Raw genomic sequence first — 27,338 nt, 5'->3', positions numbered from 1 at the left:
AGCCTCCTGCTTAGCCAAGCTCCAGCCCAGGCCACCTCCGTCTGTGGGCACAGCTGCACCTCATGTCCCCTACCCACCCACACATCTTCCCCCAGATCAAGACTTCCAGAGTCTTCTGAACACCCGTCCTTCACTCAGCTTCAATGCTGGGAGCCCAAGACCCCGCAGACACCTGTCAGTCGGACAACATGCTCCGCTGGCCCCTTCTTCCACCCCCTGCTGCAAGAGCCTGGCCCAGACCCACGGACCCATGACCGCGCCCTGACTCCTCTTCTCACCCTCCCCCGGTCCCGCCTGCTCTGCAGTGTCTGCCTCACGCGCTCTGCTGGAGGGGACCCCGGGAAAGAGTCTGGGCTCCTTCGTCTGGTGTCTGTGTTCTGATTGCCACCCTGCCTCCACCCCAGCCTCATAGGCTCGGCCAGAGGAGCAGCTTCACCCGCTTTCAGACACCGTGCTCCCCCAAGACCTGCCTGCTGATGGCACCCGGGCTGTCTGAGTAGGAGGAGGATGCTGCCTGGGCCCCACCGTCTGTCTGGTCCCCAACAAGGCCCCTGGCACCAAGGCTCCTTCCAGAGCTGCCTCTGAGACCAGAAAGCCACACTGACCACGATGCAGGTGACCAGTGGCCCCGGAGATCCTGCTGTGTTCCTAGGGCAGCAATTGAGAGGAGGGAGGCAAGCCCAGCGGGGGGCGGCGGCGGGGAGAGCCGGTGGTCCTTTGGACGGGAGGCGGGATCAGCCTCCTGCATCCTGGCTCCTGTCCCAGCTCCTGGCCGTACCTATCCTGCACTCCACGCGGCAGGCCTGCAGCTCCTGTCTGTCGCCGTCACACGGGGCACCCCCGGAAGCAGCCGGAGGGTTGGAAGGGGATCTGGGGGGAGAGGCATCCCCTGAACAGCCCCGCCCCTCTCCTGCCCGCACTCCTGTCTTCCTCGTCCCCCTGTCCTCCAACCACCACCCTCCCTCTACCACCTCCTTCCCTTCCTCCTCCCCCACAATAGCTCCACCCTGCGCACCTGAACCTGGCCCTCACTCCAGAGCCACAGGAGCGGTCACAGGGACCCCAGGAGGACCAGGCCGACCAGCCGCAGGGCACGGGGCAGCCCCCGGGTTCACACAGCAGGGCCCCGTTCTCACACACGCTGCAGGGGAGGAGGAGGCGGAGGAGGTCGGGACTGGCTGGTGGCCTGACCCAGGTCCTCCCCACCACGGCAGACACCCTCACCAGCGGCTGCAGTTGTCCAGGACGAAGGGCACCCCCGGCTTCTTCAGCTCTTCACCCACGAGGCAAGGGCACTCGGAGAGCGGCAGGCAGCGAGTATCATGGAGGAGCAGCCCAGGGGGGCAGCGGCATCCTGGGGTGTAGCCAGGAAGGCACTCAGCCCCAAGAAGGGAGGAATGGGGAGGGGAGGCTGGAGATGGAGCGCCTCCAAGCACCGCGCTCCCCCTGAGGGCTCTGCCCGCCCCATTCCTGCTTGCTGGGTGTGCCTCACCCTCCAGACAGGGCCCACTGCAACTTCTGTTGGCCTCCGGGTCCCAGCAGGAGGGCGGACACGGTGGCACCAGCCCCTTCCGGCACAGCTCAGCACTAACATGCACTCGGCCAGGCCCGCAGCCTGGCGGGAGATGGACGCTAGGTGGGGTGCGTATCACAGGAGGCCCAGTGACCTGCCCCACAGCCCCACCCCCGCGGGGCCCCACCCTCGGGTGCCCCTGCCCGGCCCAGCTCCCTTACCCACATCCCCTGGGCAGGGCTGCAGGGCGCAGGGTGCCCTCTCGTGCGAGGCCCCAGGGCACGGGGCACCACCGTTCTTGGGCGGGGGGTCCACACAACTCCTCTGGCGACTCCGATGGCCACCCCCACAGGAGACACTGCAGGGCCCCCAGGCCCCCCAGGCAGCCCACGCCCCAGCCACTGTGCGGGAAGAAAGAACGGACGTGGACCAGGTCAGCCCAGGGAGACACAGAGGGTGCAGGAGAGAGCAAGCGGCAGAGAGGAGCCTGGACAACGGCCACAGCTTCCTCTCCTGACCCGGGAAACCTCCCCTAGGTGGGCGGACCGAAGCAAAGAGCTCTAGCTGCCTCCCAGGATAAAGGATCTGGTTGCAGGGAAAGAGCTGGGACAGTAGGATTTCTGGAGCAGGGCCCCTCTTGGTGGCAGCAGATGGAAACCAGCTTAGGAGTCCAGGAGTGGCGGCTCACAAGCCACCCCCCCACCCCCCATGCAGGAAGCTCCTCTCTGCAATGCAGACGCAAGGTGGGTGCTACTCCCTCAGGTCAACAGAACAGAAGGGCTCCAGGTCCTGGGCACAGTCTAGTAACACCCTCACTCTGAAGGGGGACGGGGTCTGCGGCTCTAGTTCCCACACTCAAGGTTAAGGACCAGAACGACTCAAGCAGGAAAAGGGCAAAGGGCAGGGCCAGGGGCAAGCTTCTGGACTGGCCTTCTGGAGGCACGAGGCTGGGACATCAGAAGGGGCTGTCCTCCTAGAGCCCCGGAGAGGAGTCTGGACCTGGTGTCCCCAGGAGGGCAAGGGCATCCCCCTCGTGTGGGTCTTGGAGGGGAAACCAAGGCAGGTGTCCCATGCCCCCCAGGGGTTCCTGAGGAGGTCTGGGTGCTGGTTACCTGGGCAGGCCTGCACGAAGCAGGGTTGGCTGCGGAGCCTGTCGGACGGGCAGCTGCCCCCAGGCAGGGGAGGCCGCAGCAGATCTCGGCGCTGGAAGGCGAGGCCCGGCCCACAGGTGCGGCTGCAGCCGCTCCAGCCAGACCAGGGCGCCAGCCCACAGTCCACTGTAGGGGGAAATGGGGGGACTCAGAGGAGGCTCACAGGGGCAGGGCCCTCAGTGGTGTCCCCCAGCCAGGCACGTACCACAGCCGACCTCGTCCGAGCTGTCCTGGCAGTCTGGCCGCAGGTCACAGCGCCGCTCAGCCGGCAGGCACTCCCCACTACCGCAGCTCAGCTGGCTTGGGGAGCAGGGGGCTCTCGAGGCCAGCAGCCCGGCCAGGGCCATGGTGGGCACCGTGAAGGGCACAGGGCTCGCTGCCTGTGAGGCTGGGGACAGGGGGCCACGTGAGTGATTCCTGACCCGGTGATAAACTGAGCCCCTTCAACCCCAGACCAAGAACACTGCAGCTTGTTGGCTGAGGTTGTGCCTCCTGAAGCTTCCCGTGCCCCATGCTCTGTGTGGGTGAGAATGGCGTGGGGGGGGGGGTGTGCTTGCTAGAAGCCCTCACACAGCCACTGTGCTTGCTAAGGGCTCTGAGTGTCCAGAGAGAGGGTGTCTAGAACAGCTCCTTCCCTCGGAGACCCTCTTCTTCAACGGGCGCTCCTAGGGGTGCTCCTTCTCTGGTTTTGAGACTAGCTTTTGAACACAGTGATCCTCTTTGGATGGATGGATGGACGGATGGACGGACGGACGGATGGATGATGAATGAAGGGGAATGAGCGACATGTTGGAAGGCTGGAGGATGGGCAAGTGAGTGGGGGGGTGGGTATTTGGATGGTAGATGGGTAGATGGACGGATAGTTAGAGGAATCTCCTCAAAGATCAGACACGGTTTATGAAACAGGCTAGGACTGGAAACTGTCCCATTTCCCCTTTTGACCGTCCCCCAAAACACACACATTCCTGGCTGTTTCTTTTCACTCTCTGCTACCCACCGCCTTCTCACATTTCCTTCCCAGATGAGCTCGGAATAGGAGGCAGAGAATTCCCCAAGCCACTATCACCCCCTTGACTTCAAACCCTCCAGGGTGCCCTGAGGGCCCCCCGCTTACCACAGTGCCTCTCGTCAGAGCCATCCAGACAGTCCTCCCTGCCGTCACACCGCTGTCCCTGCTCCCCGCAGCCCAGCACCTCACAGGGCACCTGGCCTGGGCTGCACCGCGCAGGTGGGAAGGGCTCCAGGACGACGCTCTGGCCTGGGGTGGGCAGAGCTGTGGGCCCCACCGCAGCGGCTGACGGGACACCTGCCCACCGCATCCTCCCTCCTCCCAACGTCTGGTGTGCCCCCACTTCCTCCCTCTCTCGGGACCATGGAGAAGCCGTGAGCTGTTTCAGGAGGTATGGTCCAAGTCCTTGAGCCAAGTGGCTAACCCCCCGGAGCCTCTGTTTCTCCAACAGGAATGTTGTGGGATGCACGGGCTGAGCAAGCAGAAGACCACAGAATCTTACCAGCAGGGGCCACCGGGGTCACCTGGGATGTGGGGGTGGTGGTCACCGTGTGCACAGGCTCCCCAGGACTCAAGTAAGGAGGCTCGGAGGCTGGGGCCCAAGTCACTGGCCCCTTCCCTGCGGGTGCAGGAGAGGGAGGGATGAGGCCCGCCAGCTCCCCTCCCGTGACATGAAGCAGACCCAGGCTCTCGGAAGGGCATCCAGGCTCTGGGTGCTGCAGGGTGAGGACAGACCAGACCCCCTGCTTCAGAGGGGCTTCGGACCACCCATGAAGTAGGACTCCGTAGTCCAAGGAGCATGAGAGGGTTTACACAAAAGTAGAAAAGCGCTTAGGTTGGAACTGAGATGTGTCCCCGCCTCTCAAGGAGACACACGGGGCCGCTTCCAAGTCAAGGGGACAGTACGTTGTTTAAGGCCCTGCACCTGACGACTTCCTGGCAGCGACACGGAAAGGGGTTTGAGACTTCTTTGCTGACAAAAGATGAATGTTAAACAACAGCCGCTTTTTTAGAAGCAGATTTAGAACCATACTAGAATTCATCCCCCGGTCCGCGTGTTAGGGACACAAGGGATGGTACAAGTTGCTTCATCTGCGTTTCACAGAAGAACGGCCCACCCCTTCCCCGCCTCGTTCTGCGACACCTGTCCTCGGGCTAAGGAGCAGGTGACAGACCGGGCAGCTACCAGAAGGCCTGTACATGACCAGCCGGGAGCTCCTTCCTCGCCCAGTTTAGGACCACACTGACTTGGTGAGCCCCTCCTCCCTGTCATTTGCCACCAGCAAGCCCTTCTGAAAGGGGTGCCTGGCCGCATTCGTGGGCGAGCGGAGGGCGCGCAGGCAGCATTCCACTGCCCCAGGGAGAGCTGTCCCAGCCAGGGGCCTGGGGAAAGCAGCCATGCTGAAGGGCCCAGGCTTGGCCCAGGGAGCCAGCCCAGAATGTCCAACGCTGGAATCCAGGAGAGTGGGCAGTGCAGGATTTGGCCCAGGTGTCTGTGGTGACCAGGTCTTCCTCCTGGAGGGAACCCTGCTCCACTGAGCGGTGTCAGGGGTCAGCAGGAGACCGGCAACTGAGATGTAACGGTCGCTGCCCCTGGGGCCTGGGGACAGGGGCCTGGAACTTGTGCACCTACCTGTGGGGGGTGTGGGGGACCCTCGCAAGGGACGCCAGCGCTCAGCATCTGCCAGAGCCTGTAAAGGGAGAGAGCTCAGTCACCCATGCAGCCTGGGCCCCAAGGGCAGTTCTGCCTGGTGACTAGGTGACTAGGCACCCACTTATTCCCACTGGAGTGCTCCTTGGTCCCCCAGACGCTCCCCTGTCCCCAAAGTGCAGGGCAGAGTTAGGGACAGGAGCCCCACTGCCCTGCACACCTCTGGGCTGGACACCCCAGGTACTGGGAGTCCAGGGGCTCTTCTCACTGCCTAGGATTCTGCTTCAGCTCCTGTGCCCCCCAAACCTCTGTCTTCCCCCAGCACCCACGCATGGGGGTCTCGGCGCCGTAATCACTCTCCCCTCCGGGTTCCTGATGGGGCTTTTCTTCAGGGGGCTCCACATTACAGAACTCCCTCGTCTTTCAAGCCTTTTCCAGGAATCCTTGGGGGTACCCAGGACAATCAGGGCTCTTCCCAGCTCTGAGCGCCTGAGGGCCTGGAGCCAGGCTGGCGGGCGTAACTTCACTAGCCAGCGGTAAAGACCCCTCCGATCGCCCCAATTCTCCAGCACAGGCCTCTGCCCTGTGTTTCTCAGCCGCTCTGGCCTCCAGCTCCCCATCTAGTACCGGGCTGGCCCCCAGAAGGCTCCCGGGCTGAGGCCGACTCCAGCCGACCAGGGATGCACAGGGAAGCACAGGGCAGAGAGGGAGGAGGACTGCGGGGCAAGCGAACGTGGCTGCTGAGGCTCCAGGGCCGGGGCTCCCCATGTCCCGCACTGCTGGGCCTGCTGCTCCTCACTCACCTCCGTGGGCTTGGGGGGCAGCGGTCCGGGCTGGGTGGAAGCGGTCGGGGCTGGGGTCATGGCTGCGGACCAGACTCTGAGAAGACAAATCACTGAGGGACTCCAGGGCTCTCCCAACTCAGAGCCCCCCACCCCACCCCCCGCCACCAGGCAGGGCGCTCGGTGTCCTCTCTGGGCGGGCCCAGAGCAGGGCAGGGCTGGGGCACTCCAGCAGGGCACTGCCCGCTAAGATGAGACAAAGGGGACGCCATCCCACTGGTCTTCAGCGTATTAATGCCCCTGGAGGGCTCGCAAAGCAGATTTCTGTTACAGGCTCGAGGGTCTATTTTAGTAGGCCTGAGCTGGGGCCTGAGAACCTTCGTGGCTCATGACTTCTGGGGGACGCTGCTGCTGCTGCTGCTGCTGCTGCTGCTACTGCTGGGCCGGGGCCACATTTTGAGAACCACTAGCCTCCAGACTCTAGGGAAAGGGCCTAGCATCCGAGAATCCCGTGGTGGAGCCATGGGCACCTCAGGGCTGAAGGCGGCGCAGGGCATCTCACACAGGCCGGCCCCTCCACGGATAAGCTGGGCAGCAGGGCACCCCCATACCTGCCCGGGGCGGTGGGCGGGGGCGTGCAGCCCTCCTCATCGGAGCCGTCCTCACAGTCCTTCACCCCGTTGCACGGCTCCCCCCGCGGGGCACACTCAGCACCCGCACAGCGGCGCCCACCTCCTGGGCACGGAGGCGCCTCCAGTGGGGACACTGGTGGGAGGGCATGGCTGAGGGCTCCCGTCTGCCCCGCCCCCTGCACCTGCCCACCGCCAGCCCACCGGTACCTGGCGCACAGCCCAGCAGCTCCACCCGTGGGGAGATGCTGTGGTTGGCGTCACGATGGCTGATGTGGGGCCACACCCGGACATGCTGCGCCTGCACCATCCGGCCGAAAGTCCGCACTGTGGGGGCCCCGTCGTCCACGTTCCTAGCAAAAAGCTGTAGGGACAGGTGTGCACCAGGCCTGAGCTGGCCTTCTCTCTGGGCCACTGCCCTGACCCCACTGAGCGGCCACACCCAGTTCAAGCCCCCCAAACTTCCGGGCACAAAGAGCTCATGCTCTCCTGGCATCATCAGGCTCCCTCAAGACTGCAGGTTCTGGCCCAGGTGCCCCGAGGGTGGCGACCAGGCTGTGTCCATTCATGTGTCCCCAGAGACACAGAGAATTCAGAGTAAATATGTGGTTATAGACTCGTTCCTCCTGCTCCGTGAGGCTTGTCTCCCCAGGGAGGATACAAACCTCCTAAGGTCAGGGCTGTGTCCCAGCAGTTCCTGACATGGTCCTTGAGATTCTCAGTAAACTTGATGTCACCCTACTCCCCTCCCCCCACAGAGCTCTGCACAGTGGCCATGCAGCTCAGCCACGGCAATGTCTGTGACACCCTCCTGACAGTCCCTTCTACTGACAGGTGTTCAACATGCCTCTAAGGTAGGAATACACGTCGGGGAGACTGGAAGGCCCTTGGGAACAAGGACAGTGGGACCCACAAAGAGGCACGGTGGGTCCCCGGCCCAGGAGGCTCGGGTAGCCCTACCTTGGCTGGGGACAGGAGGTCAGTATAGTTGTGCCAGTGTAGACCATCACTGCTAAACTGGAGGGAGGCGGAGGACCCAGCCCCCTGCACCATGATGCCTGGGAGATGGGGCAGCAGGCAGAGCTGAAAGAGTCAGCCCCGCGCCCAGCCCACCAGCACCACCCATTTCCCCAGCCCCGCCCCCACCACACTGACCAGTGAGGTTCCTAGGCTGTAGCAGGTTGAGCTGCAGGAAGGGGGGGCGGGTGTGCCTCCGAGTGCTCCCACCCTGAGAGCCAGGCCCCTCGGTGGGAGCCCCCAGGAGGGCAGCCTGGGTGGGGGGCTCCAGCTTCAGGCTTCCCTCGGGAAGTCGGGCCAGGCCCAGCAAAGAATAGCAGGGGTCTGGGTGCAGAGGAGAGAGGGGCTGGATGGACTTGGAGAAGGGCAGAGGGTGGCTGGACCCTGCCAGGGGTACAGTCAGGAAGTCCCAAGAGGAGCTGAGGGAGGCCAAGGGCCCCGTGTTGACCTTGACCCGGGATGGAAGGGAGGTCCAGAAAGGGCAGAGTCAGCTTGAGCTAGGATGACTTCCAGATCCTTAGGATAACCATCCTCCCATGGCAGGTGGGGATAAATCCCAGTGAGCCTGCCTCCCTCCCCGCTGGGCTACCCCTCGGTCATATCCACTTTCCGCTCCACGACAGCAAGTGGCCCTCACCTCCAGGCGGAGGCAGAACGTAGGTGACCAGAGGGGGTCCAATCTGGGCACTGAGGGCTGGAGAGGGGGCAGGAGTGGCCAGGAGGTGGACCGTCTGGTTCTCACCTATGTAGGGAAACTCAGGGTTCAGGAGGGAGAGACCTGCAGATAGGCTCACAACAGCCCCTGGCCCGGCACCCAGTCCCTCCCCAGTTCTTGGAGCGCTTTCTCTTGCAAGACTTCCCAAGAGCTCCCAGAACAACCTCCCAGCTGGGAAAGGCCTGTCCTCCTTCCCTTGGAGTGAGCTGGGGGTTTCTACTTCCACCAAATATTTAGAGAACGTAGAATAAGACCGCCAGCCTAAAACCATTTCAGGACCAGGACCAAGCAGGGGCAGTTCCCAATCCAGGGCTATTGCTGCTAATAGGGGACCTTTCTGGGCACTATAAATGGGTATCTTTGGATGGAAGCAGGAGTTGGAGTCTAGCTCCCACTTGCCAACTAACTTGTGCAGTGAACAACCTGTACAACTGTGTATACTGACTCTCCTCTAGCCTCAGCTGCCTGTAGATACACTTTACATACATGGAATCTGGACCCATAAATGCATTAGTTTTCCTGTTCCATTTGCTTGTTTGTTTGTTTATTTTAAGATTTTATTTATTTCTTTGAGAGAGATAGAGGTAACAACAGAGAACAGGAGCCAAGAGGAGAGGGAGAAGCAGGATCCCCACTGGGCAGGGAGCCCGACGTGGGGCCAGGACCCTGGGATCATAACCTGAGCTGGAGGCAGATGTTCAGCCAACTGAGCCACCCAGGCGCCCCTTCCAGTTTCATTTGTAAATCAGTTTCCAAGTAAAGATACTCTTGAAAAAAAGTTCAACTTCGTCTTACTCGCTCTTAGGGGAAAGAGAAGGAACCAGACCTGGCCCAGCAGAACCAGAGAAGAGAAAGACCCCTCGAGGCAGGAGGCACAAAACCCCCCGAGGACAGAGGAGGCAGAGATGGAGACCTGACCTTAGGAGGGCAGAGACAAGCCCTTCCCACCCAGACCACCCCTTCCTTCCCCAGCATCCAGGACCCAGGCTCCCACCACCCAGGCCACGGGGGTAGCCATGGACCCCTGACTCTGGGGCTCCTGCTGAGCACCTGCCATACTCCTACCCTCAGAGCACGGCAGGTCTGCCATGCCCCAGACCCTGCCATGCCCCAGACCCACTCACCAGGCGGGGCGCAGTGGCAACAGGAGCCTCCTACTCCCTCCACCAGGACCCAGTCCTGCAGACACAAGAGTCGGGCTGGAGGGGTCAAGCTGGCCACCTGCCAACCTCTGACCCACTCTATCAGCTGCCCGCAGCCCTGGCCTCTGCACGCTGCCCTTTTCCGCCCCCTCGGTCCCCTCACCTGGGGGCAGCTGCCCAGTGGGCAGTAGGGGGAGCAGCGCATGGTGCTGTTGTGCAGACACTGGCACACTCTGCAGGGGCCGTCTCGCCAGCGCTCCCCCACCGTGTGGGCCCGGCCCTGCTGCTCACAGCCCGTGCAGGGCTCCGTCCAGCACCTGGAAGAAGGGCCGCTGCTTGCCCACCCAGTGGGCTCCCCCAGGCCACCAGCCTGTCCTGATTTACCTGGAGTGGGTGGCTTCCCAGGACTCGGGACTTCCAGTGACAGGCCCGGGAAAGCCCTGGGTCCACTGGGCTGCGTAGTCTCCCTGTCACCCAGATGTTCCCCTGCCCATGAGAAACTGCAGCTGGCCCCGGAGAGAGGCGTGGGAGCAAACTGTGCCAAAACCCTGGCCTGTGGAGCCCATTTCAGAGGGGGCTGGGCAGGCGGCTATGGCTACACCCCTGCAACCCCTCCCACCAAGCTGACCCGAGGACCCATACCTGCCCCTAGATTTCTGGGCTCCCCGCATCCCCCTTTCGGATTTGGAGGGCATAAACTGATGCAGGAGAAGGTCAGGGGTTCCTCAAAACTGTGCTGGGAGTCCTGGTGTTGAGATTAATAGGGCTCAGAGTTGGGGGGGGCTCCTCATCAGGCTCCATGTTGCATCCATGGTAGCATCCATGGAAGCATCTCAAGTGAGAGAGAGCTCCCCAGCAGCTCCCTAACTGGGAGTCGGAAGTGAGGGGTAAGGGTCCCTGCAGGTGCCCGGGGTGGGCTCCCGTACCTGCGGGCCTTGCGGTGGATACCCCGGCACTGGCGACCTTGGCCGGAGAGGCGGGGGTTGTTGGGGCTCCGGAAGGACCACTGAATGTTCTGGGTCCCACAAGGGCCCAAGCACTCTCCCCAGGGGGACCAGGAGGACCAGCCACAGTTCACTGAGGGAGGACCAAGAGTCAGGTGCCAGAGGAGGGCTGGGGGCCCAGCTGGGTGGCCTGGGAGGGGATGAGGGCCCCCCAGGGAAGAGCCAAGGGTGGGGCTTCACCGGAGCAGGCTGGGTCAGGCCGACAGCGCTGGGGCCGTCCGTCTTGGCAGGTGCAGAGCTGGCAGTTGGCCCTGATGCGCTGCCCTGGCTGGTACCAGGTGTCGTCCTGCAGGCAGGGGCACTGCTGGGGCCCCACACACCGGCCCTCACTGTCCAGCACCTGGCCGGCAGGGCACCAGCAGCCTAGGGGATGCGCGGGATGAGGCTTCCCTGCAGACAGCTCCACCTCCACAGACACCCCTGCTGCCCCCTGGGCCCCGAGTCCCCCTTACCAGGGCTTCTGCAAGGCCGGGTAGCCGCGCACTCAACCTGACCAGAGATTTCATCACAAGTCAGAGGGCAGGGGGCACAGGGCCAGAACACCAGCTGCCCAGAGCAGGTGGCATTGGGACAGCCGGCATGAGGGCATGGCCCTGAGAGAAAATCAGAACCAGAGTCTGAGCAAGGTGAGTCCCCTGCAGACGCAAGCCCCCTACCGGCAAGCCCTCCACACCCTCCTCCCAGCTGGGCTCTCCTTCCTTGCACTCACTGCTCTGGCGGGTGGTGGGAGGGTCCCCAGGCAGCATGGCACAGGGCCGGCCCCCATTCTGGGGGGGGTGGCACTGTCGCTGACGGGTCGCAGTTCCCATGCACGGCTCAGTGCACAGGGACCAGGGAGACCAGGGGGTCCATTCGCCATCCACTGCGAGCAGGAGGGGCAGGACAGATTGGGGTTTGGGGGGGCAGGAGGCCGGGCTGGGAGCCCAGTGGTCTTCCTCTCCCTTGCTCTTGCTGGCCCTCCCAGGCACCCCAGGCCCCTCACCTGGGCAGGCAGCCGTGAAGCAGGCCTGAGTCTGGTGCTCCGGGCCTGGGCAGTGCTGCAGCACCGGGAGACCAGGCGGGGAGCAGTGGCGGCTCCGGGCCTGCACCCCCAGCCCACATGTCCGGCTGCACGGCCCCCATGAGCTCCAGGGACCCCAGGCCCCACAGCCCTGCTCTTCTGGGGAAGGCCCTAGCTCCCCCACCGATTCACAGTCAGGCTGCCCGTCACACACCTGGGGAAGGGACGGGAGCAAGGTTCCTTTTGAGCGGGGTGTCACGATGGCTCTGCCTCCTATGCCACCCACTCCCCTCCCCCACTCACCAGCTGGAAACTGATGCAGAGGCCATCAGGGCAGGAGAATTCCGGGCAGGGAGCCCTGGTCCCGTTGGGGCCTCCTAGGGCTGTCATCCCCTCTGTGGGGAAGGGAAGAGAAAACAAATCAGGCCAGGAGTCAGACGGCCCACCCCCTCCCCCCAACCAGCCATGGCCTCCATCAGGGGCCCAGTGTCCCTACCACAGCCCAGCTCATGCTCGCCCCGGGAATAGTCAGAGACCCCATCGCAGAGCTGCTAGGGGTTCAGGCACAGCCAAACCGCAGTGGGGGGTGTGGAGAGTGTCCCGCTGAGCCTCTACCCCTGCCACCCTCTTTCTGCACAAGGGCTGGCAGAGGGGACAAAATGCCCCCAGAAGGGGAGGGCAAGCAGAAGGCAGAGCCAACACTGTACCTGAAACTAGCTCAAAAACACTTTTGGGGGGGTGGGGGGAGGGTGTCCAGGAGGAGCCTGTGGACAGCAGTCCCCTCCTCCGGGGGACAGAAAGGGCTGATCTTCAGGGGCACAGAGGGAACGCCTGGGTCGCTGGGGTGGGGCTGGAGGGGTCGCCCTCCAAACAGGCCCCCTTCCCGGCTGCGGAGGCAGGACCCATTCTCATCCCTTCTTGCCGAAATGCGGGCAAAGACAAAAGCCCCTTCTCTCCGCTGGGCCTGGGTGGGAGGGCGACAGTCTTCAAAGAGAATTTCATGAAAAAGATCAAAGGCTCTGAAGCCGCAGACCTAAGTGGCTGTCCCCGGGGCCGCAGGGGTGCGGCTGGGGGTGGGCGGGGGGAGACGGGCCCCGCCCGCTGCGCGCCAGCCGGGGCTCTCACCGCAGGCGTCGCGGTCCTCGTCCGAGCCGTCGGGGCAGTGCGGCACGCCGTCGCACAGCTGCGCGGGGGACACGCAGTGCGGGCCGCGAGCGCAGGGCGCGTGGTGCCGGGCGCAGGGCCGGCCGCAGCCGCGCTCGTCGCTGCCATCGGCGCAGTCCTCCTCGCCGTCGCAGCGCCAGCCCCGGGGCGCGCACTCGCCGCTGCCGCACCGGAATTCGAGGGGGCCGCAGGGTGGCGCTGCGGGGGCACCCGCGCTAGACCTGGCGGGGCGAGGGGCTCCGGCCCGCCAGGCCCCTTGCCTGTGCCCAGACTTCCCGCACTTCCAGCCTCTCCCCAAGTCCAGGTGCTCCCGCATTTCACACCCCACCCCAAAAGGTCTCCCCTCGCCCAGGAATTCCATGGGCCACCCCACCCCCCTCACATCAGTGGGAGCACCTCGCATGTCAGGAAGTAAGGTCGGGACTCTTCCAGGCCCTCTCAAACCGCTTTCAGGAGGCTGGTCTGTGCCAGCTCCTCACCCCAGCACCTGCCCCAATACCCCCCTCTGCGATGCTCCCCCCAACTCTCTTCCCCAGGACTCCAGCTCTCCCCCTTTCCTTCCAGGACACTCACCAGGGCTGGTGCTGGCCGGGGGAGTTGGGGCAATCTCCCCAACGCCAGTGGAAGGGCCAGGCAGAGTGCCAGCTGGGGGCGTGGGCAGCGAAGGCAAGGGGCAGTGCCCAGGTCCCTCGTCCGCTCCATCTGGGCAGTCCCAGATTCCATCACACAGCAGGATGGCCCCCACGCACGAGCCATCAACGCAGGACAGCTCCCCGGGAGTGCAGTTCAGCTGCCCTGCAGCCGGAGAAAAGAGGAAGTTGGTCCCAGGGCCCTGCCCCTTAAGCTTGCTGTTTGGGGTGCCCCATTCCCACATCTCCAGGTGCCAGCTTCTTAGCAGGAACCTGAATTTCAGGGGAAGGAGGGGCGGCAGGAAGTTTGGGGCTCACAAGTCAGGCCTTGTGGGAGGGGGTGCCTGGTGGACCGGAGTGCTGAACGAGACCACCCACCCAGACAGGCCTCCTCATCAGCAGCATCTGGACAGTCGGGATGCCCGTCACAGAGCAGGGCCAGGGGCAGGCAGCGCCCATCCGTGCAAGCCAGGGAGCCACGGGGGCAAGGGCAGCTCTGCTCATCCGTCCCGTCTCCACAGTCGTCCCGCCCGTCACAGCGCAGGGCCAGGGGCAGGCAGTGGCCGGAGCGGCAAGACATCTGGCCCTCCCCACAGCCTGGCGTGGCACAGCCTGGCATGGGGCAAGCAGGCAGGGTCAGGATGACAAAGGTCCTAGAGGAGCCACACTCCTCCGCCGACCCGGAAAGACCAGACCAGCCCTGCCCACCATCTGCTCACAAGGGCAGCAGCTAAGGACACGTTTTAGTGACACATGCGAGGACTGACCTGTCCATCAGCCACTGCCCCACATGGGCAAGGACACTCACCCTCCTCGTCTGAGCCATCGCCACAGTCATCCTGGTTGTCACAAAGCCACCTGTGGGGTACACAGTGCCCACTCTCGCGGCATGGGGCCTCTCCCTCCACACAGCCAGGCTCTGGCTCCTCACAGATGGAACTGTCGCTCCCACAAAGCCACTGGCTTTCCTTGCATGTGCTGAGCACACAGCGAGCTGGGATCAGTCACAGTGCTGGGCTTTGCCAGCCTGGAGTCAGGGGACTCTCCAGAACCCCCACCGCCCCGCCCCCCACTCACCAGTTCCCACAGTCCTTCTGCAGCACAGTCCCCGGCGGGAAGAAGCTGCCCCCGTACTCACAGGGGCAGGAAGCTGGCTCTAAGCAGACTCCTCCTGGGATTACAGAGGGCAGGACTGGAGCAAAAGGGGCACAGCAGGGGCGCCTGTGTGGCTCAGTGGGTTAAGCCTCTGCCTTCAGCTCAGGTCATGGTCTCAGGGTCCTGGGATCGAGTCCTGCATCGGGCTCTCTGCTCAGCAGGGAACCCGCTTACCCCCTCTCTTTCTGCCTGCCTTTCTGCCTACTTGTGATGTCTTTGTCAAATAAATAAGTAAAGTCTTAAAAAAATAAAATATGTTAAAAAGAGGGGACACAGAGCAGCCCCTAGTGCCAGCCCTGTCACCACAGCCATGTGGCTCTCCTCCCCGTCCCAGCGCTGCCTCCCCCCTGCAGATTCTGATGCTACCCACCATGCAGCAGGGTCCCCTCTGGGCAGAAGCAGCCCTCCACACAGGCGAAGGCCTGGCAGTGCCAGCCGGGCTCGGGACCATGGTCATGGCAGGTGGGCGGACACATGGGGCCACAGGCCTCGTACACCTGGCCTCCCTCACACTGCAGAGCTGGGGACAGAGGAGAGCAGCTTGGTCACGGTGGCTCGAGGGCACCAGGATCCAACAGCAGCAGGTGAGTGAGCCGAAGTTGATACACACGGGGCAGGGCAGGGGGCATGGGGTAGACTTTCGCCAAGCCCCTCCCAAGGCTGTTTACAACATGAAGGTTCTACAGGAAAGCAAGCTCAGCGTGCTTGGTTCATCTAGAAGAGTGTGTGCACCACACATATTTGCCCTTGAAAGCCTACAGGGCTTGCCTGCAGGCCAGGAGGAACATCACGGAGGAGCAGAGGGCACGGTGGGGTTGGGCATTGGGGACCAAGGGCAGGGCACACTCACGGCAGAGCTCCTGGCTGCGCCAGCGCACGGGGAGCCCATGCCGGGCACACTCGTCTGCGTAGGTGGCAATGGCCGAGCAGAGACACTCACAGTCGCCCCCCGAATCGCAGCTGTGAAAGGCATTGTTCAGCTGCCGGATGCCCTCCCCACCCCCTCCCTGCCCTTCCCCCCCCCCCCCCCCCCCCCCCCGCTCGCCGCTCTCACCCGCAGGCATCATACACACACCACTCGTAGTGCTGCTGCGGGGGCACCTCTGCATGGCAGCGGGCAAAGAGGGGCTGCAGCATCACCGCGCAGCGGGCACGGGCCCAGCTGGCCCGGTGGGCGTTCACCTGTGGGCACAGTGCCATGGACCAGCCAGACCCCACCCACAGCACCCAGTCCGGCCCCGCAGGTTGCCTGCAGCTCCCCCCACCCACCCACACCCTTCCCGCTGCCTGCCCGTGCTCACGGTGCAGGGGTGTGGCAGGTCTCCTGGCTCAGGGCAGAGTGGACTCAGGTGCCAGGAGTGGGCGGCCAGCTCAGCAGTGGGTTCCAGGACGCCCTGGCGGCTCCGCAGGTCGTTGCTGGCATCTCCATCAAAATCTCCACACAGCCCAGACACGCGGCCGTGGAACTGCGGGGACAGCCGCACCACGATCCGGGTGCCTGGGCAGAGGGGGCAGCATGGTGGAGAAATGACCCCATGCGCCTTCCTCAGGGGCGGGAGGAGACCAAGGGCATACATCTGGGGGGCTAGGGCAGAAGTGGGAGCCTACTCTCCTAACCAGACCCAGCGGGCTGGGCTCCAGGTGGGAACCGGGCTCCAAGACAGACTGGGACACCCACCAGCCCCAGAGGCCTTGGTGGCCGGAGGCTCAAGGGCAGCCCTGCCGTGCCGACCAGGCCACTGCCTCCCGTGCCAGGGGTTGCTTCGGCTTTCCTCCATTTCTCAGTAACTGTTTTTCTAAAATGCCAACTGCTTGGGTTTGGGTGGTGGGAGGTTAGATTTATTTTCATTTCTTCTTTCCCAAGCAGGGTATTTTCTAAATGTTTCCTTGGCGAGGAGGTATTGCTTTTACATTGAAGAGAAACATAATTTTAAAAACATAATTTGGGAACTCCCACCCCTCTTACGGAAGGGGAAGAGTGTGGGGGGAGTCAGCCTCATGGTGCTAAGGCGGGCCCGGGTCAGAGGGTGAAGCGCGGGGGTCTGACCTCCATCCCACAGCAGGCTGAGGCCCAGGCGGGTCGTGAGCAGCAGGAAGAGACCAGTATGACGCAAGCTCAGCCCAGGGCCCGTGTAGACTTTGGGGGGCGTTATGCTCACCCCATTCACTGTCACTGCCCGGCCTGTGGAAGGAGAGAAGTGTCCGGGCTCTGCCTTGGAGTCAAAGGGCCCCCAGATCCCTAGGAGCCCCTCCCCAGCCTGCCTCCAGCCTTCCTTTCGCATCTTCAGCTATGTGACCTTGGGTTAGTCATTAGACCTCCCTGGGCCTTAACTTCTTGGAACCTTCCAGAATTCAGATTCCTAACCAAGGAGAGAGAGGAGAGACACCAGCCCCGTTGTACTGATGGTGAGCAGTGGGAGACCCCAGGCCTTGCCCCAGACCCCCGCCCCGTGCAGAAATGTAATGCCAGCCGGCATGCCCCCCCACCCCGGCAGAGCCGCCCTTCCATGCCGCACCACCTCTGAGCATGTGCACGATGGTGCTCTGCAGCCGCACGGTCAGCGCCTTGGTGCAGGTGAGGCCGCTGGCCCCACAGGGCAGGTTCTGGGCGGAGATGGTGAAGCGGCCGCCGGCTTCTCGCACCAGCAGATATTCACAGGCTCCAGGGAAGGTGAAAGCCAGCCCATCAAAGGTCACGTAGTGGGGGGCGCCCGATGCCTGGCACCACCCACCACACCGGTGGCCTGTGCAGTGCCACTGCTGAGCCTGACACACGCTGTGGGTGGGGGTGGGGTGGCGAGACAGAGGCGTGAGGATGAATCCTGGGGAAGCAGCTGTCCAGGTTCTGAGCAGCTGACCCTCAGCGTGGGGGGAATCCTGGAGAGCTTCCCTTGCCCAGGCCAGTCTGGATACCCCAGCTCATCCCAGTTCAAGGGGTTAGGCATACCAAACGTTGCAGTCCTCCTGGATGGTAGCGTTGGGCGGATACCACTGCCCACCGTGACGGCAGGGGCAGAGCTCGGGAGGCACGCAGCGCTCGTGCTGGGCAGAGGTCGGGGACAAAGGGGCACCTTGGAGGGCTGCCTGACCTGCCACCCAGTGTTTCAGACAGCCAGGGGGGTTGGGGCAGTGCCCTGGGGTACAGCAGGCCCAGCGGTGCCCCATGCAGCCCCCTCCCGGACTTACCAGCAGCACAGTGCCCGGGGGACACACACAGCTTCCCATGCTGTCTGGGGGGCAGGAGTGGTTGGTACCAGGGCTGTCACAGGTGAGAAGGCAGGCACCAGGGACATAGACAAGGTCACCGGGGCAGAATGTCCGCTGGGGGCCACAATGCTGAGCAGAGCAATTCCAGAGGCCCCTCTCTTGGCAGACACTGCGGAGGACAGGAGCCAGGTAAGAAGCAGGCCCAAGGCAGGGCTCACCCTCAGGCACCTCTGGTCTGACCTGGGAGAGTCTCAGGAACCCAGGGGGTCGGAGCCCCTAATGCTGACTCTGGAGACCTGAGCATCTCACCCCTCACAGCCCAATTATAAGCACAGGAAGTAGGGCTGCTCCCAGCACCAGCCATACCTGGGGTGGTCATGGTGACCCCAGCTCCAGTGGGGCCATTCTCTGGGCTCTGAGGTTCTCGAAGAACCCCACCCCCAGCCGGGTGGGAGAGGGATTCCCTGAAGTCTCGTCCTCACCCACAAAGCCCTGGCCACTGGCTCTGTGTCCACAGGTCCAGAACTGGCCTTTACTTCTCCCTAACCCTTGGAGGAGCCTCTGGACCACACTACACCAGAATCCAGAGATCTGGGTTCTAGTCCTTCATCGCTATGTGATTCTGCAAGCCATGTAGCCTTTTCGAGCCTCAGTTTCCTCATCTGCAAAATGGGAACAATTCTTCCCCTCCCTACTTTGTCAGGTCATTGTAAGAATTCAGCAGAATTAAATAAGAGAACATACTGGAGTGCTTTCTGGGCCTGAAGTGCTCCACAACCAGGGCGAAGCTAGGAGTGCTCCTTCGACCCCCGTATGCATGCTAGGCCCTAACCCACAGTGCTACAAGCCTGGCCTCTCTTCTCTAAGCTCCATCTCTTTACCCCCCAGCTCTCTGCCTCCCCCAAGGCCACCGCCCTCACCAGTGGTTACAGTCCTTCGTGGTGACACTGCCAGGTGCATAGCGCTGAGTTCCAAGCTGGCAGGAGCACAAGCTGGGGGGCACACACTCGCCCTCGGGGTCCCGGAGCAGTCCTGGGGGACAGTTACAACCAGACACACAGCCCCCCAGCTCCTCACAGTCTTCTGGCTCCCCACAGTTTTGACCACACACTGGGGCACACTCCTGGTACTCCTGGCCGCTGGGACACGGGACAGCTGGATGCAGAGACACAGAGACACAGGCAGGTCAGGGGCATGACTGCCACTGCTCTGCCCACCCTTCTGGAATTCACAACCCGCAGGCCTCTGAGAGACGGCAAAGCCAGCAACGTGCTCAGGTCAGAGGGCTTCCTTGGGATCTCTCTGGGCTATTCCTGGAAGGGGCTGGCTGGCTGAGCAGACTCACGGCACAGTGTCTGGGACCTCCAGAGAGACAGGGCACCCTCCCGGGCACAGCGACGAGCAAAGGCAGCAAGCACAGGGCACAGGCAGTCCTTGCCAGGAGCACAGCCACACACAGCCGCCAAGCAGCGCAGGTGGAACGGCTCCCTGTCGACCAGCCCTTGGCATTCCTGAGGGGGGAGCGGAGGAAAAAATTGGGTTGGCTCCTCCTCCGCAGATTCCCCTGTCCCCTCCGGCGCCCTTGGCCAACTCTCTGTGCTTGGTACCCCTTGCCACGGCAGGGAGTTGGGCCCTCCTCAGAGCCCAAGAGGAGGGCAGAGCAGGTGCTGACCCCATCTTACATGCGTGAACAACCCCCTCCCCCCAGTCTGGCTACCTGGAAGGTTGGGCCATGCAAGACGGCACACGCTGCCTCTGCAAAATCGCGGCGCTGAGTGTGGGTGCTGCAGGGGGAAAGTAGGGCGCTGTCTTCTGAGGGGCACCTTCCCTCGCCTGCCACCTGGAATTTGCTAGCAAAGGCTGCGGTGCTGGTCTCCACATCGCCGGCAGGTGTCAGGAAGTCATCCTGCTGGTTCCAGGTGAAGGTGCCGCACAGACCCTGCACCTGGGCCAGAAGAGTGGGCATGGGACAGTCACATCCGGGCCCACTGTGGCCTGGTCCAGCCACTGGCCGGCCCCGCAGCATACCTGGCGGGCATGGCGGGGGTCCAGAGTGATGTAGGCTGCAGGGTCAGACACTCCCCACAGGACCTGGGCCCCAGGCCAGCGCAGCAGTAGGAAGGTGGAGGAGGCGCGGGAAACACTGAGGCCCTTGGGCCCGCTCCACGGCAAGCCCACATCCTGCCCATCGATGAGTACAGCTCCTGGAACAGGGGCCTGTGAGGGGCTGCTCCTGCAGGGCGGGGCTGAGGAGGACTGGGGGTGAGCACATCCCAGGAAAGGGCTACCTGAGTCTCTGAGCTGGATGTGCGTGTCTCCCAGGGACACGGAGATGGCGTGGAGGCAGCTCCCAGCGTCACAAGCCCCGTGCTCCAGCACAATCAGCGGCTGCCCCTTCAGGTCCTGGGGCAGATGGTGAGGAATGTGGTAGGGTGGGGGTGGGCGAGACCCAGAGAACAGTGTCTGTTCTGCACCTTCTCCTGCTCTACCCAACGCCGGCAGGTGTAGGGCTTAACCCTGGCAAGCGCTGGCATTTTTGAGTATCTCTACATGCATGTGCATACAGGTGTGTGCAAGTATGTGCAGGTGTGTGTGTGTTGGTGCAAGATGCCTTCCCCTCCCCTCTCCCGGTGGGTATGGATGCTCTGCTCTCTGTCTCTGTGTGTGCACGCGCTAGATCTGCAGTAAAGTACACATCTGTTTGTATCCATGAAACTGAACTTGGTAAGTCACCTAACTTGGCTGGAAGAGGTCTGGGGAGGAAGGAGAACCCATAGTTCTCCTCGGGTTGTTTTGCAGGAAATAGCTTGTGATAAGCCCAGCCTGTGCCATCTGTAAGAAAGGACTGTGAGGATGGGTTTTGCCTTGTGCCCATGGGCTAAGGTAGGAGCCATTGCGGAACCTAAGGGGAGGTTTACGGGTCTGCGGCAAGCCATCCCGCCTCCAGGGTCGGATCTCTCTCAGCTTTTCCCGGAATGGCTGTGTGTTTCTCATCGATTTATTTAGAGGTTTCCCGACAGTCACCTCTCCCCTACAGCACCCCAGCGAGGGCTCCTCCCGGCGTTAACCCCCTACCCACCTGCACCAGGCTGGAGCGGCAACCCGGGCTGCCGCGGAAGGAGAAGCTCCGCCCATCGAAGGTGAGGTAATGCCCGTCCCCGCCCACCGCGCACTCGGCTGGGCACGGCGCCTGCGTGCAGAGCCAGCGGCCGTCCTGGCACACACTGCGGGCACACCGGGCAGGGAGCGCGCTCAGATGCAGCGCCCACGACCCCCGGCCAGCAACCAACCCCGTGGCCCTCCCCCACCCCAGCCACGCCTCTCTAACCCTGCAAGGCCTGGCGGTCAGCCGGCGGAGATCACTGGCTAGGTCTTTAAGCAGGGCCATCAATTATGCCAGGAGAGATCACAGGTCCCATGTGAGGGGCCCCCCCGGAAGGGGAAGCAGGTTGAGGAGACAACATAAGGGAGGGCTCCGAGGGGACCACGCGGCCTCCAACCCCAGCCCAAGACCCAGCGAGGCCCGGGGACCCACCACGGGTTGCACAGCTGGCGCACGGTGTCCCCGGGGGCATAGCGCCGGCGCCGGTGGTAGCAGGGGCAGCGGGCAGCAGGCACACAGAGGGCGCCGTCCCAGAAGAGGCCGGGCGGGCACTCGCAGCCGCTCACGCACGCTTCCCGGCAGGACCCCTCCCCTCCGTCCCCCACTGCTGAGCAGCTGGGTGGGCAGGCTGAGACGCAGTCTGAGTAGAGCTGGCCCCCGGGGCACAGACGCTCTGTGGGCACACGAGTGGGCAGTGAGGTCCGAGGGTTCCCCTTCTCCCTCCAGACCCCCACCCCTTGCCCGCAGTCCGCAGAGAGGGTGCTTGGGAGGAGGCCCAGCACTCAGGAAGCAGGGGCCACAGGGCTGCGATCGGTTGGTTCCGATTCTGCAGAGTGGGGAGGTCAGGGGTTCTGCAAGGAGTGCCAGGGACCAGCCCTACCGCAGAAGCCTGGCTTCCTCCAGCCCACGTGGATGTGCTGCTTGGCACACTCCTGGGCATAGTTGGCCAAGGTGCTGCACACGGCTTCCCGATGGGCCTCTCGCCCACTGCCTGCTGGGGCCCCAGAACAGTAGGCAAAGAGGCAGGCCTGGTGGTACTCAGCAGGGGGGACCTTCAGAGAAAGGACAGCCCCTGAGTCAACAGCACTCCCTGCTCTCGCTTCAGTCATGGCCTGACTTATAATCAAACACAGTGAGCGCTAGAAGGGACCTCTGAGATCATACATACAAAGCAGTGACAGGACCCGATTCCCTGTTTGGCGCCCCTCCAGAACACACTCTTTCCCGCCCCTCCGGCAGTTGATACCCCCACCCGTACCTGGGCATGGCATTCCCTGAAGGGACTGTCCAGCAGCTGGTAGCACACATCTTGGGCATCAGCCTGCATGCTTGCCTCCGAGCTGCTCAGGGGGCCCTCACAGCCCTGGGCTGCCTCTGCTGAATCCAGACACCCAGGCTGGAGACACAGGAATTCAGGCCAATGGGGGATAAGAGACATTAACCAGGACACCAGGAAAGCAGCCACGACCCGACCCTCGTGGGTGCCTAAAGTCCCCATTGTCATGGCTGCCAGCCCAGACATCCTGGGATTTGGGGGACGGGGCAACTAGATTGTCAGCTCTGGTAGGGGTTGGGAGAACTGGGGGGGGGGTGTCACATCAACCCACAGGCAGGAGGTTTCATAACTAGCCAGTTAACCCAAAACTGGTCAGTGACCAGGTTGCTGGGTGTGTCCTCTGGTTTGTGGGTTCACCACTTAAATCCCATGGGACTCTGAGCCTGCCCCTCACCAAGGATCTGGAGCAGGCCAGGCCCCGTCCCAGGGAAAAGGCCAGTGATGAAAACAAAGAGCAGAAGCATGAAGGTATCAGAGAAGCCAGGAATGGGCAGGGGGGCAACCAGAAGCCAGGCAGTGAGCCTGGGCTCCCTGAAGCTCCCTGACTCACCTCTGAGTCAGGGAGCCTCCAGGAATTCCCGAAGGTGGCAGCTAACACAGCCAGTCTCCCTCCAGGCTCCAGGAAGTCATCTGGGGGAGGGTAAGCCGGAGAGGTGCCCAGTCTGGGCTCTCCACTCTTTCCCTCCCTCCTGCGTCAGCAACCGAGTCACGCCCACTTACCCTCAGGCTGGCCATTGTAGACTCCACAGAGACCTTGAGTTTGTCCCTGGAGCTCAGAGTCCACGGAAACAGAGACGGAACTGGACCCGTCCAGGCGTACGGTGACCCCCAGACCCCCAGACAACACCAGCCAGTCCCCCTGCCACTGCAGGCTCAGCCCTGGGCAGGAGAAGGCGGGAGTCACACTCCCTGCCCCTCCCACCATCACACCCAGGCGCAGACTGCCCAGGTAAGGGAGAGGAGAGAGAATTCTGACAATTCTACAGAATTCTGCACTTCATACTCTTTAAAGGAGAAACAACTGGTTTTCCCATCAGAGCCCTCTTTGAGAAGTTCATGAACACTACAGATGCTCTCTTGAGCAAGTGACTACAAGCGATAGTAAACTTCAAAGCTCCCTTGAGGACACACAGAGCCCCAGCTCCGCCTCAACTGGTAGAGCCAAGACCAGGAGAAAAGGTCTAGTAGGCAAGGGTCCCACCTAACAGCACAAATGACCTTCCTCACAGCACACTAGGAGGCAGGCTGGGAAAGAGGTTTGTTTTTAAGATTTTATCAAAGGATTTATTTATTTAAGACAGATTATGCATGCAAGCAGGGGGCGGGGCAGAGGAGGAGGGAGAGAATCCCAAGCAGACCCCCTGCTGAGCTTAGAGCCTGCTATGGGGGCTCCATTTCAAGACCCTGAGATCATGACCTGAACTGAAATCAAGAGTCAGAGGCTTAACCAACTGAGCCACCCAGGCGCCCCTTAAAGATGTTTGTTTTTTTTTTTTTTTTTTTTGACAGAGAGATCACAAGTAAGCAGAGAAGCTGGCAGAGAGAGGGGGCGGGAAACAGGCTCCCTGCTGAGCAGAGAGCCCGATGCGGGGCTCAATCCCAAGACCCTGAGATCTTGACCTGAGCCGAAAGCAGAGGCTTAACCCACTGAGCCACCCAGGTACCCCAACGATGTTCTATTTAAATAATCTCCACACCCAACGTGGGGCTCAAAATCCCAACCTTGGGATCGAGAATCCCAGGCTTTATAGACGGAGATGCTAGGCATCCAGACACTCAGAGAGGTTAAGCCGAGGGCCTTGCCCCAAGCCATGCTGTGAGGGGCTAAGGGCGGGGGGTGGGGGGGGTGGCTTGCAGGAATCACCTTGGAGACTAGGTCCATGACCTGCCTCCTCAGCAGACTCCCTCCCTCCCTCCTGTCCCAAAACCTCCCAGTCGTGGTGGGGGCAGGCCCACCATCTCCCACTCAGCTGCCCCTTTTGCTGTCCCCTGCCCCAAGAGATAGGCAGGCTGTCCCCGAGGAACACAGGGGCCCCTGGGACGTCTGCTGCTCCCTACAGTACCATGGAGCAGCTGAGACTCCCCGTCAGGTACCAGCTTCCCGTTCACAGAGACGTTTCTGCCCTGGATCAGCACCTCCTCAGGTCCCATCATTACTCGGGCCTTGGGGGGAGACACAGAGTGGAAGAGGTGTTCAGTGGCTCACCTCCTCCCTGTGGCCAGCTCCCTTCCTGCGTCCTCCCCCCCCTCACCAGCTGACAGTGCCCAGGCTGGGGGCAATGCCCCCTGGGTGTGAGGTGGACCGCCCAGGTGGCATCAGCGGCGCCCGCCAGCAGGTAAGTGCAGCGGCCCAGGAAGTGGTAGTGGCGTCCGTCAAAGGTGCGGTAGTGGAAGCCTGACCAGGTGGCGCAGGTGGCCGAGGGCGGCTGGCGCTGGCTCCAGAACTGGGCCACGGCCCCCGCCAGGGGCAGCAGGACGGCTGCAGAGGGAGCGCTGCCTGGAGGAGATGCACAAGCTGTGGTGAGCGGCTGAGTGTGACGGCAGGAGGATGGAGAACGGGGGACTTGGGGCTTCTCCCAGAGCAGGAGGGAGGTGGAGAGGGAATGGTCACTCTGGAGGCGGGAGGGGTGGGAGGTGACTCATCCAAGAGCACAAGGGAATGGGTCTGGGCCCTGCAAAAAGGCCCAGAGCTCAAGAATTCTATGGGGCAGTGCCTGGTCAGGGGGAGAAAGTGAGGGCCACCGTTGCAGACCGACCTGGGAGGTGTCGGCTAGAGCAGCTGAGGCAGGCCTGGGAGCTGCCATCCCGCCAGCTGTGTCCCCAAGGCCAAGCACAGCACTCCTCCAGGCTTCCCGCAGAAGCGTTAGCTGAGCCGGCCTGCAGTTGGCATTGCCGCGTGGCAAAGCAGTGGCCCCCAGGGGTGGCTTCTGCAAGGGCTGTGGTGGGGGAGGGAGAGAATGGGGCGACCCAGACAGTCAGCCTGGACCCAGCTTCCCTCCCCCACAGCCTCCCCGAAGCCACAGATCTGGGCTAACAGCAGGTGCTTACCCAGGGTGCAGCGGGTGCCCCCCCAGCCTGGGCAGCAAGCCCTCACTGTCCGGTTCCTTGCAGCGAGCCGGGTTTCTGGGGGTCTGGGTCCACCGAACCGGCGGCAGGGAGAAGATGTTAGTATTCAGCCCAGCCCCATCCCTGTCCCTGAGAATGGCCTGGGATGGTCAATCTGGTCATTTATTCTGAGTGACTTTCTCATGTAATTTCCCTTCCAGGTCTTTTTTTTTTTTTTTTTTTAATATATTTTGTAAAGATTTTATTTCAGAGAGATTGAGCGAGAGAGAGTGAGTACAAGTGGGGAGAGGGGGAGAGGGGAGAGGGGGAAAGGGAGATGGAGAAGCAGACTTCCAGCTGAGCAGGGAGTCCGATGCCAAACAGGGCTCCATCCCAAGGCAGATGCTTCACTGACTGAGCCACCCAAGCGCCCCATCCCTTCCAGGTCTTAATTTCCCCTTGTGCAAAATGAGAATGATGTTGGGAAGGCAGACTGGAGGGGAGGCACAGGGAACAGGCATCCTACCTCTCCCTGCGCTGCCTGTCCTCAATCCCACACCCCTGACTCTTCTTGAGCCCAGCCAGACCTATTGCCCAAAGGCCTGCTTCTCCAGGACACCACCCGGTTCCCCTTCCGCCCAGAATGTTGGCCCATTGCTCTCTCCTGCTCAGCAGCTAACCGAGGCTCCAACCCTCACTCACTTGTAGATGGGACAGAGCCCGGCACGTCCACTCCAGGACAGGTCCAGCTGCCAGCCCAGGCGCTGGTAATGGTAGAGGCTGGTGCAAGGTACCCGGTCCTCCTGGCGGGGGGTCACTTCCTCCTCCACCAGGAAGGTTTCTGTATGTTCACACCACCGGCTGCCCGCAGATGGGGAAGGACAGCTGCTGCCACCAGCCCCTCTATTGCCAAGAAGCCCTGTCCTGGGAGCCCACTCCCAATGAAGCCCCTCCCAGGGAAAGGTTAGTGAACTGAAAGGAGGCTGGTGGGAGCCAGAAGCACCAGCTGCCGCAGAGGGTCCTGTTCATGAGGCCGGAGCAGAGGATCTTAGTGAATGGGACCCCAGGCTGGGCTGCTTACCCATTAGCCAGTGCCCAGGCCGTCCCAAAGAGGAGGGCAGGGAGAAGCATGGCGCTCCCCGCCCAGGTCCTCTGCGGGGCTGAGAGCCTTGGGGCCGGGGAAAGACAGGGGCAGGTGAGCAGAAAGGCCAGTGCTGGCCTTCCCCGCCCCACACGGTGGTCTCCAGCAATCAGGCGTCAACGTGTCCAAGGCCGCCCAGACAACTAGAATGAGGCCCCTGGGGCTGGGGAGGCTTTATCTCAGCCCCACGCCCTGGGGCACCAGCTGCTCGGAACCAGATTGGACCAGCCCTCACATTGTTGTGCAATCCACGCAGAGGACCGCTCTCCCTGGCAGCAGTCCCCTTCCTGCCCCTTTTGTCTGTGTGTGTGTGTAAGCATGTGTATGCGTGTGCGCGCACCGGTCTGAACGCTCACCGGGGAAGCGCATGTGCCCCAGGACCCAGCTCAGACGATATCTGAGCCTCTGATATTCCACCCCTCTTAGGCTGTACCACAAATTCAGGTGGACTCTGGACAAGCCACCTTTTCTTTCTGAGCCTCAATTTCCTTGTCAGTAAAAAATTTAGGGGCTTCCCAGGGATGCTTGTGTGTTGAGGGGGTGGCTTGGCGGCCCCCCTTTGAAATTGTGTGTGTGCTGGTGTCCCTGGCCAACTCAGCTGGTTAAGTGTCAGACTCTTGGTTTGGGCTCAGGCCATGATCTCGGGGTCATGGGATCAGGCCCTAGATTAGGGCTCTGCACTCAGCACTCATCGTGGAGTCTGCTTGAGATTCTCTCTCCCTCTGCCCCTCCTCCCACATTGCACCTGTGCACACAAGCTCTCTCACAAATAAATAAATCTTAAAAAGAAAGAAAGAAATTGTGTGTGTACCCATCTTCCCAAGGATGGTTCGATAACTGTTATTAAGTTCTCAAAAGGAACTATGACCCCACAAAACGGCTGTTATTGTGCCACAGGACTGATATGGTCTTCTAGCCCCCAAATTCTGGCTATGATTCTCTCTC

The 27,338-nt window shown here is 62.3% G+C and overlaps 1 protein-coding gene across 1 annotated transcript in view; it reads right to left on the bottom strand.

Annotated features, from left to right (window-relative positions):
• The window catches only part of LOC122905189 (SCO-spondin-like), a 51,399-nt gene extending 25,016 nt beyond the window's left edge, over positions 1 to 26,383 (bottom strand). Inside the window, 55 exon segments of the mRNA XM_044246824.1 lie at positions 779 to 870; positions 1,016 to 1,141; positions 1,225 to 1,354; positions 1,493 to 1,615; positions 1,735 to 1,914; positions 2,626 to 2,790; positions 2,870 to 3,040; positions 3,779 to 3,970; positions 4,176 to 4,292; positions 5,307 to 5,380; positions 6,464 to 6,475; positions 6,669 to 6,712; positions 6,714 to 6,871; positions 6,946 to 7,124; positions 7,709 to 7,793; positions 7,891 to 8,076; positions 8,390 to 8,494; positions 9,592 to 9,646; positions 9,773 to 9,926; positions 10,536 to 10,686; positions 10,794 to 10,976; positions 11,066 to 11,206; positions 11,323 to 11,475; positions 11,596 to 11,827; positions 11,917 to 12,008; positions 12,739 to 12,975; positions 13,351 to 13,572; positions 13,785 to 14,018; positions 14,215 to 14,384; positions 14,484 to 14,577; positions 14,932 to 15,081; positions 15,412 to 15,521; positions 15,616 to 15,743; positions 15,863 to 16,059; positions 16,609 to 16,743; positions 17,081 to 17,337; positions 17,509 to 17,603; positions 17,748 to 17,937; positions 18,689 to 18,923; positions 19,114 to 19,279; positions 19,486 to 19,713; positions 19,797 to 19,972; positions 20,057 to 20,171; positions 20,848 to 20,992; positions 21,304 to 21,544; positions 21,752 to 21,923; positions 22,130 to 22,267; positions 22,758 to 22,837; positions 22,928 to 23,086; positions 24,271 to 24,370; positions 24,460 to 24,704; positions 24,964 to 25,143; positions 25,256 to 25,338; positions 25,955 to 26,113; positions 26,334 to 26,383. Coding sequence (XP_044102759.1) covers positions 779 to 870; positions 1,016 to 1,141; positions 1,225 to 1,354; positions 1,493 to 1,615; positions 1,735 to 1,914; positions 2,626 to 2,790; positions 2,870 to 3,040; positions 3,779 to 3,970; positions 4,176 to 4,292; positions 5,307 to 5,380; positions 6,464 to 6,475; positions 6,669 to 6,712; positions 6,714 to 6,871; positions 6,946 to 7,124; positions 7,709 to 7,793; positions 7,891 to 8,076; positions 8,390 to 8,494; positions 9,592 to 9,646; positions 9,773 to 9,926; positions 10,536 to 10,686; positions 10,794 to 10,976; positions 11,066 to 11,206; positions 11,323 to 11,475; positions 11,596 to 11,827; positions 11,917 to 12,008; positions 12,739 to 12,975; positions 13,351 to 13,572; positions 13,785 to 14,018; positions 14,215 to 14,384; positions 14,484 to 14,577; positions 14,932 to 15,081; positions 15,412 to 15,521; positions 15,616 to 15,743; positions 15,863 to 16,059; positions 16,609 to 16,743; positions 17,081 to 17,337; positions 17,509 to 17,603; positions 17,748 to 17,937; positions 18,689 to 18,923; positions 19,114 to 19,279; positions 19,486 to 19,713; positions 19,797 to 19,972; positions 20,057 to 20,171; positions 20,848 to 20,992; positions 21,304 to 21,544; positions 21,752 to 21,923; positions 22,130 to 22,267; positions 22,758 to 22,837; positions 22,928 to 23,086; positions 24,271 to 24,370; positions 24,460 to 24,704; positions 24,964 to 25,143; positions 25,256 to 25,338; positions 25,955 to 26,113; positions 26,334 to 26,383 — 8,191 coding nt within the window.
• Between the last annotated feature and the right edge of the window lie 955 nt (positions 26,384 to 27,338).

The sequence above is a fragment of the Neovison vison genome, chromosome 4 (assembly GCF_020171115.1).
Source record: "Neovison vison isolate M4711 chromosome 4, ASM_NN_V1, whole genome shotgun sequence".
NCBI lineage: Eukaryota > Metazoa > Chordata > Mammalia > Carnivora > Mustelidae > Neogale > Neogale vison.
This window is presented reverse-complemented; position numbering and strand designations above follow the sequence as displayed.